The sequence below is a fragment of the Cydia strobilella genome, chromosome 24 (assembly GCF_947568885.1).
Source record: "Cydia strobilella chromosome 24, ilCydStro3.1, whole genome shotgun sequence".
NCBI lineage: Eukaryota > Metazoa > Arthropoda > Insecta > Lepidoptera > Tortricidae > Cydia > Cydia strobilella.
The window spans coordinates 7,122,531-7,135,398 of NC_086064.1; the positions used below are offsets into that span (position 1 = coordinate 7,122,531).

Here is a 12,868-nt window from a genome sequence, read left to right on the forward strand (position 1 = left end):
ATTAATTATGACATTGCCATTTTTTCATTGCAAATAGCTTGTACCGGCTCTATTAACTATAGTGCAAGTAGTGCAACATAAAATAGTAGATATTAAATAAAATGGAACTAAAAAATTTCAAACACATTCTACCCGAAATGGTGGGAAAAATCAGCTACAGGGTCGAGTGGAGATAACGAGGGGAGGCCGTTGCCCAGCAGTGGGACACTCAGTTACGCTAATAAAGTAAACTGTAAAGCATTGCTCTAAGCTTAGATACAAGGATTGCTGCAAGAAAGATTCAGCATTCCCCAGTTGGGAGTTGGGAGACTCAGGCTGAGATGATGAGACCAGTGGCGTCGAGATCCCCAAGCGGATGTTGGAGTATCATGACAGACACTGATTGGAGAATCGTGGGCAGAATAGACTCCGCACCGCTAGATCTCCTCAGACAGGTGTCTGTACTTTAAATATATTGCTTTAAACTCAACATTTATTTAAAAAAAAAAAACATTATCTTATTGTTCATTTATGTCTACATCAATTATGTATTTCAATATTTACCCTACTTTCCAATAGCTCCCACCTCCCACGGGTAAATTCATGAACTGACAACACTGTTAATAATTTGCAACACATGTATTTCACCGTAATTAATGTACGCACACACTGACACTTGGCCCGTTTTATTTTCAAATATAGAATGGCTATCGAGTGCAGTTGCAATAGATAAGTATTTCAGATCGTTAAAAAAATATCTTTATTATTTGAGCCGCTAGGATGATTTTTCTTTAACACGCAAACTTTATTGTTTTTTTTTTTAACAAATTTGAACTTCAACTTTTTTTAATTTAGTGTTGCGACTGTAACCGTAAAATGGAACTGTAAAAAAAAAATATACGAAACTAGGTAACCTAAATTTCGCGCACAATTTTCTTGATGTTTTTGTTGTTTTTGAGGTTGTATATATTTAATTTAGTTATTTAGAGCCGCGGTTTGGGCGTTGGTTTTGTTTTATTGTCGGAGTTGCACTGACTGGTAACCGACGGGTACTTGGACTAGGCGCACTGAAAATAAGTGGAGTCGACACCCAATATTTTTTTATATTAATATCTTACTTTTCTATTATTGTTGTTGGCCTTTAACCTAGTTCCCTCCAGGATTGGAAAGTCGTCAGATGGCAGTTGCTTTCGTAACATCTAGTGCATGTTCCGATTCTTGGGATTAAGTTGCCAAGCAGACTTCCTAAGTGAGCCATGGCAAAATGTCGGAACAACACTAGGAAGATGATTACTTCAAGATCCTTTATGTTCTGCATTGCTGAGTGGAGACCATTTCAGCCTCACATCCTTATCTGTTAGTTTTGTATTTTTCACTTTTGTTTTTTTTTCTTGTTGTTAATGTATCTTTGTAATGTAATAATGATGTGTTGCCTGAATAAATATTATTCTATTCTATTCTATTCTATTCCTGCAATGCTCTTATAGAAGTGCCTATCGTTAGCATTAACAGTTGAAAATACAGTCAAATAATTCTGTCAAATCCCTAATCTCTAAATTATGTTTGTGTGTCAATTCTCTATAAGTAGTAACAATAACAAGTATTTTAAAACAAGTGGTAACAGAGTTGTGATATGTTTGAAAGGTAGGAATTATTATTCCGCTCTACCTAACGGATGGAATGATATTGCGGTAGATATAGGTAGACAGACTGGGTGTCTGTCACTTTAATCGAGTTAAAAATACCCTTTTTTAAGAATTTAAAATATGTATTCTCCGTGAGATATGTCTATGGAAGCATCTGTATTTAAGGACAATAATATTTTAAGTTCTTTGTTCATCCCATGTATGTTTTCTGTGTTATCTCCCCAATAAATAATAATAATAATTTGTATTATACAATAAAAAATGGTACATATTTAGTGATTACAACGGGTCTAACGCAATATAATTTCATTACTGTTACCTTATCTGACGTAAAAATGGTAACCATTTTTTATAACAAGTTAATGCATTAAGTCAAGCCAATTGTGAAATGAAGTATAACTACTAATTCGACTCCATGCATGCCTTGTGCCGGGTGCAGCCAACAGTCTATTCTGGCCGCGAGCTGTTAGCACACTTACTGCACCGAGCCCTTTCCTCCACACAACTATAGCTGCACCATGCACATGCAGTACAAGTGATACACGCCCTTCTGTCTTATCTTCGAGAATAACCTCAAGATTTTTTTTATAACACGTCAGTGGCAAACCAGCATACGGCCCGTCTGATGGTAAGCAGTCACCGTAGCCTATGGACGCCTGCAACTCCAGGGATGTTGGTGTTACATGCGCGTTGCCGACCCTTTAAAATCTTGTACACTCCTCTTTTGAAGAACCCCATTCTGTCCCTCGAAAAAGCCTCGGCCTACCACTAATACCGAAAATCGAAATTTCGATGTACATTGATAGGGGATATTACTGCAATGTTCTGCCACGAGAGTGCAGCACTAGCCTTTTTAGTAAACCATAGAGTAACTTATACATACTGTGCCTTTACCAGTTTTTTGACAAGTTTTCAGAGACAATAAAATATGACATTGATGCATCAAGGCGGTTTGCTTACAGAGGACCTACCGGGAAACGCGAATCCGAAAATTCGCTATCTGCCTCTTTATCGCTCGAATATGCAAGAGTGACAGAGATGTTAGATAAAGAAATTATCTTGTTTCACGATAGACGCGCAGATTGTGGTAGTCGCGCTACGCAGTTTCGCGTAATATTTCCTAATATCCCCTGTGTACACACACGCTTATTTATATTTTATTTTGGCAATTATCTGAGCCTACATTCCATTCGTCTCAATCTAATTGAAATGAAATCCAATTCAATTTTTTATCGATTCGACGCACACATTGAGTTTCACCTTAAAGGGGCCCACTGACTATCAGTCCGCCGGACGATATCGGCCTGTCAGTTGTTCGGAACTGTCAATTTTTTGTTCTAACTGACAGGCCGATATCGTCCGGCGGACTGATAGTCAGTGGGCCCCTTAACGAACCAATACGATTTCAATCTAATATCATTACGTCGAAACTAAAGAATCTCCTATGCGTGGGGAATTAAATACAATAGCCATATGTTAAATCGGGCATAAAACAACCGTCGTAAATTCTAATAGGGCCAAATCCCTTTCTATTAATAGTAATAATTATGAGACAATAATAGATGTGTACGCAGCTGGTGGCCACGCGATTGAGCTGCGTCGAAATGTAGACGATTAATAATGACTTTTCACCTCAGCAGCTCGAACAAGCCTACTTTCGTCACTCCCTGGAGTGAGGAAAGTGCGACTTTTCTCACTCCAGGGAGTGAAACAATGTAGTTTTTTAATTTAGTGAAGGCCATGAACTTCATACTACGGTACGGTACGGTACGGTCCGCTCCGGTCCGGTCCGGTACGGTCCGGTCCCGTATCGTATCGTATCGTATCGTATCGTATCTTATCGTATCGTAATCGTACATATTATAATACTTTTTTTTCTTTCTACTACTACTACTACTACTAATTCTTTTTTGGCCTATCATATGTCGGGCAGACGAAACGGAGCATTTCCACTCGGGTGAAGGAACACATAGCTGATGTCAAGCACCGTCGACCTAGGTCTGCTGTCTGTGAGCATGTTATGGATAAAGCCAATCACTCAATCAAGTTTGATAAGCCTCTGGTTCTTGCCAAGGAGAAGCGTTACATACCCAGAATGCTGCGCGAGGCCATTGAGATTAAGAAATATCCAAACTTTAATAGGGAAGATGGCTTTTCTCTACCACCAGCTTGGGATCCTGTAGTCCACCTGATAAAGGAGCAAGCGAGACATAGACTGTGAGACCGTAGTGTTGGATGATGCTGGACATTCTGATGTTTTGAAAAGATGTGTCCCGCCGAGTTTGTTGCCGGTCCCATATTGGGATACCCTCCTACAATTTAGGAGGGAATTAAATCTTCTCGGGTCCGTGGTGTAGGGTTGGAGCCGGCATAGTTTATTTTTATCGCGTATATATATATATCTTTACTTGAAAAATAATTATAGTGTATAACTAGCCTTATGAACCGATTTTGCATGTACAACCAGCCTTAAAGTTTGTAGTCTATGATTGTTCATTATTTTAGTATGTGGGTATTTTTGCATTTTGTAATTTTTCCTCAGTCACCCGTTGACCACGAACGCTGTAAAGAGTTCGAAACGTCGGGATGTATTATAAATTCAATTTACGCGATATAATCCGTTTTCATAGTTTTATTTCATGAGTAACTATCGCGGTAACCGAAGACAATATTACTTTTTTTTCTGTTTATTCTGTGTAATTCGAAATACATTTTAACCTTTAATATGTTCTCTCTACTGAGGTGAAAAATTATGTGTGCAACACGAGAGCAAAGTTATTTTACATCTCGTGTTTTGAGTCCCTCGCTACGCTCAAGATTCTACCTTAGAATCACCTGCTTCGCTCGTGATTCAATTATGGAATCTTTCGCTTTCTCGGGACTCAAAATAAACACTCGCAAGAAAAACCAACATTCCTCTCTTGTTGCACAAATAACTATTGTAATATAGTTACCCTAGTTAGTTTAGTTGTTTTTCACCTCAGTAGTGAGAACATATTAAAGGTTAAAATGTATTTAGAATTACACAGAATAAACAGAAAAAAAAAGTATTATATTATGTACGATACGATACGGGACGGGACGGGATGGGACCGAACCGGAGCGAACCGGACCGGACCGGACCGTACCGTACCGTACCACTAACTAACTAGAAACCGCCTGAAACAAATAGTAGACCTACTCATATAGGTATTTAGATGTCAATGTCGTCAGTTTGGCGAGCTATAATAATTATTAGTGCGGTGATGGTGATAGACATAATGTCTGCCAGTAGTAATAAACATTGTGACACCGATATCTACGCAAAACTAGCGGTGACGAGACGGCGAGAATGGCGAGCTTAGTAGTATGCTAATTAATACCAATTAATAAGATAGAACGGTACTGTCATAGTAAATTTTGTAACCACTCTAAATAAAATCCTGCAGCTGTTTGAAGTTGCAGGTTTGGATCGAGAGTTGTAGTAGGTGGCGATCACAATAGATCAGAGATGGTCGCAGTAATACATAGGCTCTGGAGCCTTATAGAAAAAGAAGAAGAAGAAGAACCACTCTAAATTCACTGCCATCTATCGACACACTTTAAAACTAAAAATGAAGATTTTAAAAATACGATAAAATGTATTTAAATATGGATAAATAAATGATTTTTTTTATTTGCATTAATTATTTTTATATGATTTTGACCCATGTACTTTCACTGATATGCGTTAAAATTGTTAAATAACAAACGAAACCGTCAACGCCCTCTATACGAGAGTAGGCCAAAGGTAGTGGTGCCATCTGATCGAGAATAAATTTTTCGTGATTTTCGAGGTACCTACGTTTTTTCCTTAGACTGTATCCATCTATTACGGAGTTATATCTATCTTTGTTAATACTAACATTACTAACCTATATGAGTATATTTGTACTAAATTCTTGAGCAAACAAAGCACATATTACGATTCTCGTACTTTACTTTTTTTTACTCTTCTTTTCTTTACTTTTCTATAATCCTAAACGTAATACAGAGGTAGGCATCTATGTTTTATTTATTTACTTAACCTTTATTGCACAATACAAGAAAGTACAAATGGGGGACTTAATGCCATAGGGCATTCTCTACCAGTCAACCATTGAGCCAAACAGAAACTTACAATTGGTGCGGAAATGAAAATCAGTACAGAGAGATAAGTCACTATCTAAATACCACTTACTATGTTTTATCAAAGATAGATATAACTCCGTAATAGATGGATACAGTCTAAGGAAAAAACGTGCCTCGAAAATCAAGAAAATTTGATTCTCGTTCAGAGGGCGCTACTAGTTTTGGCCGACTGTCATATAGATGGCGTTGACGGTTTCGTTTGTTATTTAACAATTTTAACGCATATCAGTGAAAGAACATGGGTCAAAATCATAAAAATAATTAATGCAAATAAAAAAAATCATTTATCCATATTTAAATACATTTTATCGTATTTTTATAAATCTTCATTTTTAGTTTTAAAGTGTGTCGACAGATGGCAGTGAATTTACTGGGGTTACAAAATTTACTATGACAGTACCGCTCTAGTATAAGTTACTCTATGGTTTTATCTATATCATGCTGTTATATAGGTATGTATAGTCGAAGGCAAAAATATCGATCCAGACAAATGGCTCAAAAATATGTGAACACGACTTTATTGTCTAAGGTGTAAGAGCGTACACATATTTTTGAAACATTGGGAATGTCTATATATTTATGCCCTTGACTGTAAAAGGAACCAATATGTTAAGTCAAATGATTGTTAAAAAGATATTGGATTTTGGGAATTATCGTGTCTTATCAACTTTAAAAGATAACCTCAATGACATTTTAGAGAAAAAGGTTTATTATCAAAAATACAAATCACTTATTTGCTAATTATCTTACTTAATTACAGATTGTGAAGTAATTTTATACAAAAATGTATATAAATATTAGTTAGGTACCTAATTATTGGGATTTGATAGCCAAACGGCCGCTTTTTGCTTCCATGTACCCTTCGACGTATTTGCGCAAATACTTGTTTATAGAAAGAAATGATATGTAGGTATGTTGTTTTGTTTGTAGGTACCTAGTAAGTAATGAAAATGTATTCGGCTCGAAGGACCACTTTGTTCACTGACGTTGGTTCGTTTTCGTTACCAATCTTTATTAAAAATATATGGCTTTTTATAAAAGATTTACCAAAAACAAAGTTTGATTAACAGAAACTAGTTAACGTACCTAACGTTAACTAGTTTCTGTTAATCAATGACATTTTTAGAAAAATTGGAGCAACAAAGTATAAACATATATGTATTTGGGCAAATATCGTGAAGGTGGATGCGCAAGCCCCTATACAGAAATATCTCATAACTAAAACTAAGATTTGGAGTAATCAGGTGTAGTATATGTACAATTAAATTGTACGTAAATGTATGCATTACTATTACAAGTAGCTATTTTGTATTTATCTGTTTGGCCTGACGTTATTTTTTTTTATTTATTAATTAATATCACAAAACATAATTACAAAGAACTTAAAGCTTAATGCGCCACAGAAATTTATGCGTAGTTAAGGGTTGACTATTAGGTTATGCTTTCTAGCATTATACATTAAGTCCGCCTTTTTGCTTTATTTCCTGTGCAATAAAAAGTAAATTAAGAAATAAATAAGTGTCAAGGTGACATAACACTAACAATAAACTAAACTTAATTTATTCGGCTTCTTCTGGCTCCTCCTCCGCTTCTGGCTCCTCCTCCGCTTCCGCTTCCTCTTCAACTTCCCCGCTAAATGCCCTCATTGCTGAGCCACCCCCATACCCACCTTCTACCACATTTACCCCACCGAAATCACCGTCTGCAACATTTACCCCTCCATCTACAAAATTTGATCCACCAAAATTGCCATCTGCGACATTAATTCCATCATGTAAGAGATTTGATCCACCGAAATTGCCGTCTGCGACATTTATTCCATTGTCTACGAGATTTGATCCACCGAAATTGCCATCAGCTACGTTGATCCCTCCGTCGACGAAGTTTGATCCACCAAAATTGCCGTCATGGACTGGCTGAAAATCGGTCAATAATATGAATAATCTTAAGCAAAATCATATGCATCAATCTATATTGATATGGTCTCTATAGATCATGCGTAGACGGTCTCGAACCCATTGTAGGTCAGCGTGGGGACTGTAGCCCAAACCCTGGCTTGCATGGGAAGGACCGGGTGCTCAGCAGTGGGACGTTAATGAAAAAATTAAAAAAACTATTGCAACTAAGTTATTATATAGCATTGGTTCCTGGCTCTCAAAGTAGGTTTCCCTGTGTCTCAAGAGCCAGTTCCTCCCCGATTACAAGCGTATGGTTACAATTTTAGACATTTTATAATATAATTTTAACAATATTTAAATACATATTATACAGATTATAGGTCTACCGTTTAATTGTAGCGGTTAGAAATTAGCGACTTTTGTCAGCTACGGATTACTTGAAGGTTGTTGAAGGCTTGGCTTGGAAGTCGTTGCAGTTAACTTAAACAGACTTTTAAAGTCGTAACAGACTACCGCACCGAGACCTTGGTGCGGTCAAAATATTTCTTTCTCGCTCTAACTTATAGCTGCATCCTTAACGCACGTACGGCATCAAGGTCGCGGTGCGCTAGTCTGTTACGGCTTTAAAACTAGTTTTAGTCCCAAACTAGCGTATTTTGAGCGTCCGCGTCTAGTCAGCGCTATGGCGCTTTTATGCCAGACTGTAACATCATAAATAAATATAAATATATAATTTTAAATTACCTGTCCGTCCATAAAGTGAATGCCTCCGGCCCCGTCATCGACATGTGCAGGTCCGGCCCACATTTTTAACGATTAATTAGTATCTAAATTAATTAAACACTTAATTCAGGTTATATAACTAGCAATAACGTTTGTACTAAATATACGGCATATAATGTCCAGTTCGCCAAATAAGTATTTAACTTATCTAGGAGATAAAAGTTTTAGTTGTCGCAGATTAGTCGATAAGATATGTCCAAAGTGTGTATTTACAGGAAACTTATCTTACGCAGATAAAATTATCGGTATAAATAAATATTTGAGTAAATAATACAATTCCAAAGTTGTGAAATATCTTTATTAACTTAATTAACTAAATACCTTCTGTCGTGTTGTACGTCAAAAGCATAGAGCATTTATTGAATAGGTTTAATACTACTACATCTTCCTTCTTATAACAAATTAAGTAGGTAACAAGTTAACAACACTCAACAAGAAACAAATGGATAAGTAGAAAATACAAAAATTATAAAAATACAACATAACATTGTACCTCCCGTCAGTAAAAAAATAAATTAAACAAAGAAAATTAATCAAAACTAAATCTCTGTGGCGGGCGCACTTGTCTCCCGCTTCTAGTAACGATACCACTACCACCTGATTCGCGTTCGCCCTGGGGAGATCCAGGTCCAGGAACTGCAGCTAAATTAGGTGGTGTATGTGTTGCGTCCTCGTTTGAGTCTGGAAGGACAAAATCTAGATCACTGTCTTTGTGTGACCATTGGAGTTGTTGGGGAAGCTAAGGCAGACGCGCTTTTGTTCCGCTGTAATATTTGTACCCGATTTCTTCGGTATGTTCGACCGTTGTGTGTGGTAAGCAAGTACGAGCGCTCTCCGCGTGCGACGCCTGCTACTTTAGCGGGTACCCAGACATTGTTGTCACGCATATGGACGGGTTCGCCTGGTATGAGCTGGGGCAGGCTTCTGGTACCACATAGTAATATTCCTTGACGTGTGTTGTTTTTTCTTGACGTATTTTTTTAATCGTAGCAGAATTCACTGCTTCGGGATTCAAGCTTTCGTCCGTACATGGAAGTCGTGTTCTGAGCCTGCGACCTATCAACAGTTGTGCTGGCGAATACTCCTCTCCAGATATTAGAGTGTTCCTAAAATTAAGCAACGCCAACTGCCAATCAGTGCGGTCCTCTTGTGTCTTGTGCCTTGGTAAATAGTTTTTTACTGTCTGTACATTCCGTTCAACCAAGCCGTTAGAACGGACATAAAGCGGTGAACTAGTCACTTGGACAGGATGAGTATGTCGCACAATTTCACACGCATGTCTACACTAAGATAGTTACGAACCCGGTAAAGGACTGTCAGTCTATAGAAACAGTTTCTGACAGTTTCTAAGATGTGGTATTCAAAGTGCAGAGAGCTATCCATAAGCAGGCCCAGGTTGCGGGCTTCCGAAACCATCTCCACATGTTTGCCTGAAATATTGAGGATTAGCAGCTGTAATTTGGTTTACTTGTTTTTTTGAGCCCAAAACGAGGTACTTTGATTTCGTCGGATTAAGTACCAAACTGTTCTTTTCTGACCAGCTGTTAATGCGGTGCAGGTCTTCATTTAGTCTTTTGACAGCTTGTTGCATGTCTTCTGGTTTGAATGATATGAAAAGCTGTAGGTCATCGGCATAGATTTTTTTATTTTATTTATTTAGAACACAAACAGTCATAATATGCATGTTACATATGTTGTACACACGTACGAATTGAGATGCGATACAAACAGACCTGGAGGTTCATAAAAACAATATTAATAAAATAAAAAGGTAGGTAAGAAAAACGTAGTATAAATACTAAAGTTTAAGAATACATAACTAACAGAATTACTAAGAGTTTACGTCTTACTAGCGTTTTTAGACTAGACATAGAATTATTAAAAGGGACATTATCGAACAAATATTTATTATAGAAACTGGGGACTCGTCTGAAAAAGGTATGTCTAGAATAGTTCTTGCGAGAAAAGCTATGGAATGGAATTTGCAATGTTTTATGTTACGTACGATATCTACACTGTAGCGACTTTACAACACTGGGCCGAGAATAGAGCCCTGCGGCACCCCTCTAGATACTGGAAGTAATCCCGACGTTACGGTTGAGCCGTCTGTGCCATACACTTGGACAAATTGCAATCGATTACTCATATAGCTTGCGAACCACTTTATCGAGCTATCACTGAAACCATAATATGCTAATTTAGATAGAAGGGTAGATGTATTGATACAGTCAAACGCACGGGAAAAATCCAAGGGCTAATATTGTTCCTTTGCCTGCATCTTGTGAGGACAAGATTTCATCTACCACATCCAGAAGGGCAGTGGAGGTACTATGACCTTTTCTAAAACCAGATTGTCTTAATGGGAGTATGTCATTGCTTTCAAGAAAATCAGTAAGCTGCATGCATACAACCTTCTCAAGTATTTCTGATAGGAGAGGTAGTATGCTGATTGGCCTCAGGTCTTTGTAGTCCGCAGGATGGGGCGTTTTAGGAATAGGTTTAACTGTAGCTATTTTCCACAGATCGGGAAAAACATTTGTTTCTATTGATTTATTAACTATGTTGGTGATTATGGTTAAAGTTCATGGGAGTGTCAATATCAACATATCCAAGGATATACCGTCGACTCCAGCAGCATTAGTTGGTTTAGTCTAACAGCGGAAAGTAAAACAACCATTATACAATTAAAAGATGTTATTTAATATCCTAAATAAAATAACTACATTAGTTACTCAATGGACTGATTAAAATTTAAAAAACTGAAACATTGCTTGTGTGAGCTGTCATCTCGGTACAATTTTAACAGTAAAAATAATAACAATTAATTGAACTGACATGGCCGCTATCATACGCACAATGGTTTGTAAAACGTTAAGGGGCCCACTGATTACCAGTCCGCCGGACGATATAGGCCTGTCAGTTGTAAGGAACTGTCACATTTTTGTTCTAAAGGGGCCCACTGACTATCAGTCCACCGGACGATATCGGCCTGTCAGTTAGAACAAAAATTTGACATTTCCGAACAACTGACAGGCCGATATCGTCCGGCGGACTGATAGTCAGTGGGCCCCTTAACTGGCTGATATCGTCCGGCGGACTGATAATCAGTGCCCACCCCTTTACTCAATGAAATGTCACTTATTATACTTCGTTTTTTTAGCATAAAAAAATCGCTTTAAATTTTTTTTACTATTATTTATGAAACCATGAACAACATTATTTTCCTAATGCTATAAAACGAATTATAGTACTGATTACTGATTTTAAAAGAAAATTTCAACATATCATGCCGTTATTCAATGGAAAAGCTATAAAAGGCATCGTCACCAGAGTTGAGGATACGCACACAACAATAAGTCATATTTCTGTAGTTCTAGGGAAAAAGGGTACAAGTCTCGGGCAGCGCAGTAAAAAAGAGCGTGTGTTCCACGTAACACCTAAGCTTCGTGAAACTTGTACCCTTTTTCACTAAAGTCCATTCTTTAATTGCGTAGACTAAAGTGACATTTCGTGTGTTGCTAGTTTTTTACGTCTTATAAATAGCAAAGATAGATATAACTCCGTAATAGATGGATACAGTCTAAGGAAAAAACGTGCCTCGAAAATCACGAAAATTTGATTCTCGATCAGATGGCGCCACTAGTTTTGGCCTACACTCGTATAGAGGGCGTTGACTGTTTAGTTTGTTATTTATAATTTTAACGCATACCAGTGAAAGAACATGGGTCAAAATCATATAAAAATAATTAATGCAAATAAAAAAATCATTTATCCATATTTAAATACATTTTATCGTATTTTTATAAATATTTATTTTTAGTTTTAAAGTGTGTCAACAGATGGCAGTGAATTTACCTGGGTTACAAAATTTACTATGGCAGTACCGCTCTAGTATAAGTTACTCTATGTAAATAGTGATGTGCTACAACCGGTACTAACCGAAAATAAACTAACTTATATTTATTAAATATATAAATATGTCTACGCCGGTCCGTCACCGTCGACGCAAGCTCCTCGGTACGGAGTGAAACATGTCGAGCGTTTTCGACTTAAAACACGTGAGTGACCCGTTATTAATATATTTAATATGTCTGTGTCTCACAGAAGTTTTGTTATTAAAATAACTTATATTTGTTGATGAAGTGTCTGTAACACAATGAATGGATAATCCGTGACGTGCTAAAAGGGGACACTAGGAGGGTTTTAAAAAGGGTGAAAAAGTGTAAGTAAAAATGTGAGGTGAGGGCTTCTTAAGGGGTGAGTTCTGGAATAAAAAGTATCCTATGTCCTTCCCCGGGACTCAAACTACCCCGTTGCCAAATTTCAACTAAATCGGTTCAGCTGTTTAAGCGTGAAGAGGTAACAGTCAGACAGACAGACAGACACACTTTCGCATTTATAATATTAAGTATG

General features: G+C 37.3%; 1 protein-coding gene across 1 annotated transcript; it reads right to left on the bottom strand.

Moving 5' to 3' along the window:
- Window positions 1–7,323: 7,323 nt before the first annotated feature.
- Window positions 7,324–8,509, bottom strand: LOC134752247 (uncharacterized PPE family protein PPE40-like). Its single transcript, XM_063687876.1, has 2 exons — window positions 8,417–8,509; window positions 7,324–7,690 (listed from the first exon to the last, which is right to left on the bottom strand). Exons 1-2 carry the CDS (start codon window positions 8,477–8,479, stop codon window positions 7,334–7,336), a joined length of 420 nt encoding a protein of 139 aa, XP_063543946.1. The 5' UTR covers window positions 8,480–8,509; the 3' UTR covers window positions 7,324–7,333.
- Between the last annotated feature and the right edge of the window lie 4,359 nt (window positions 8,510–12,868).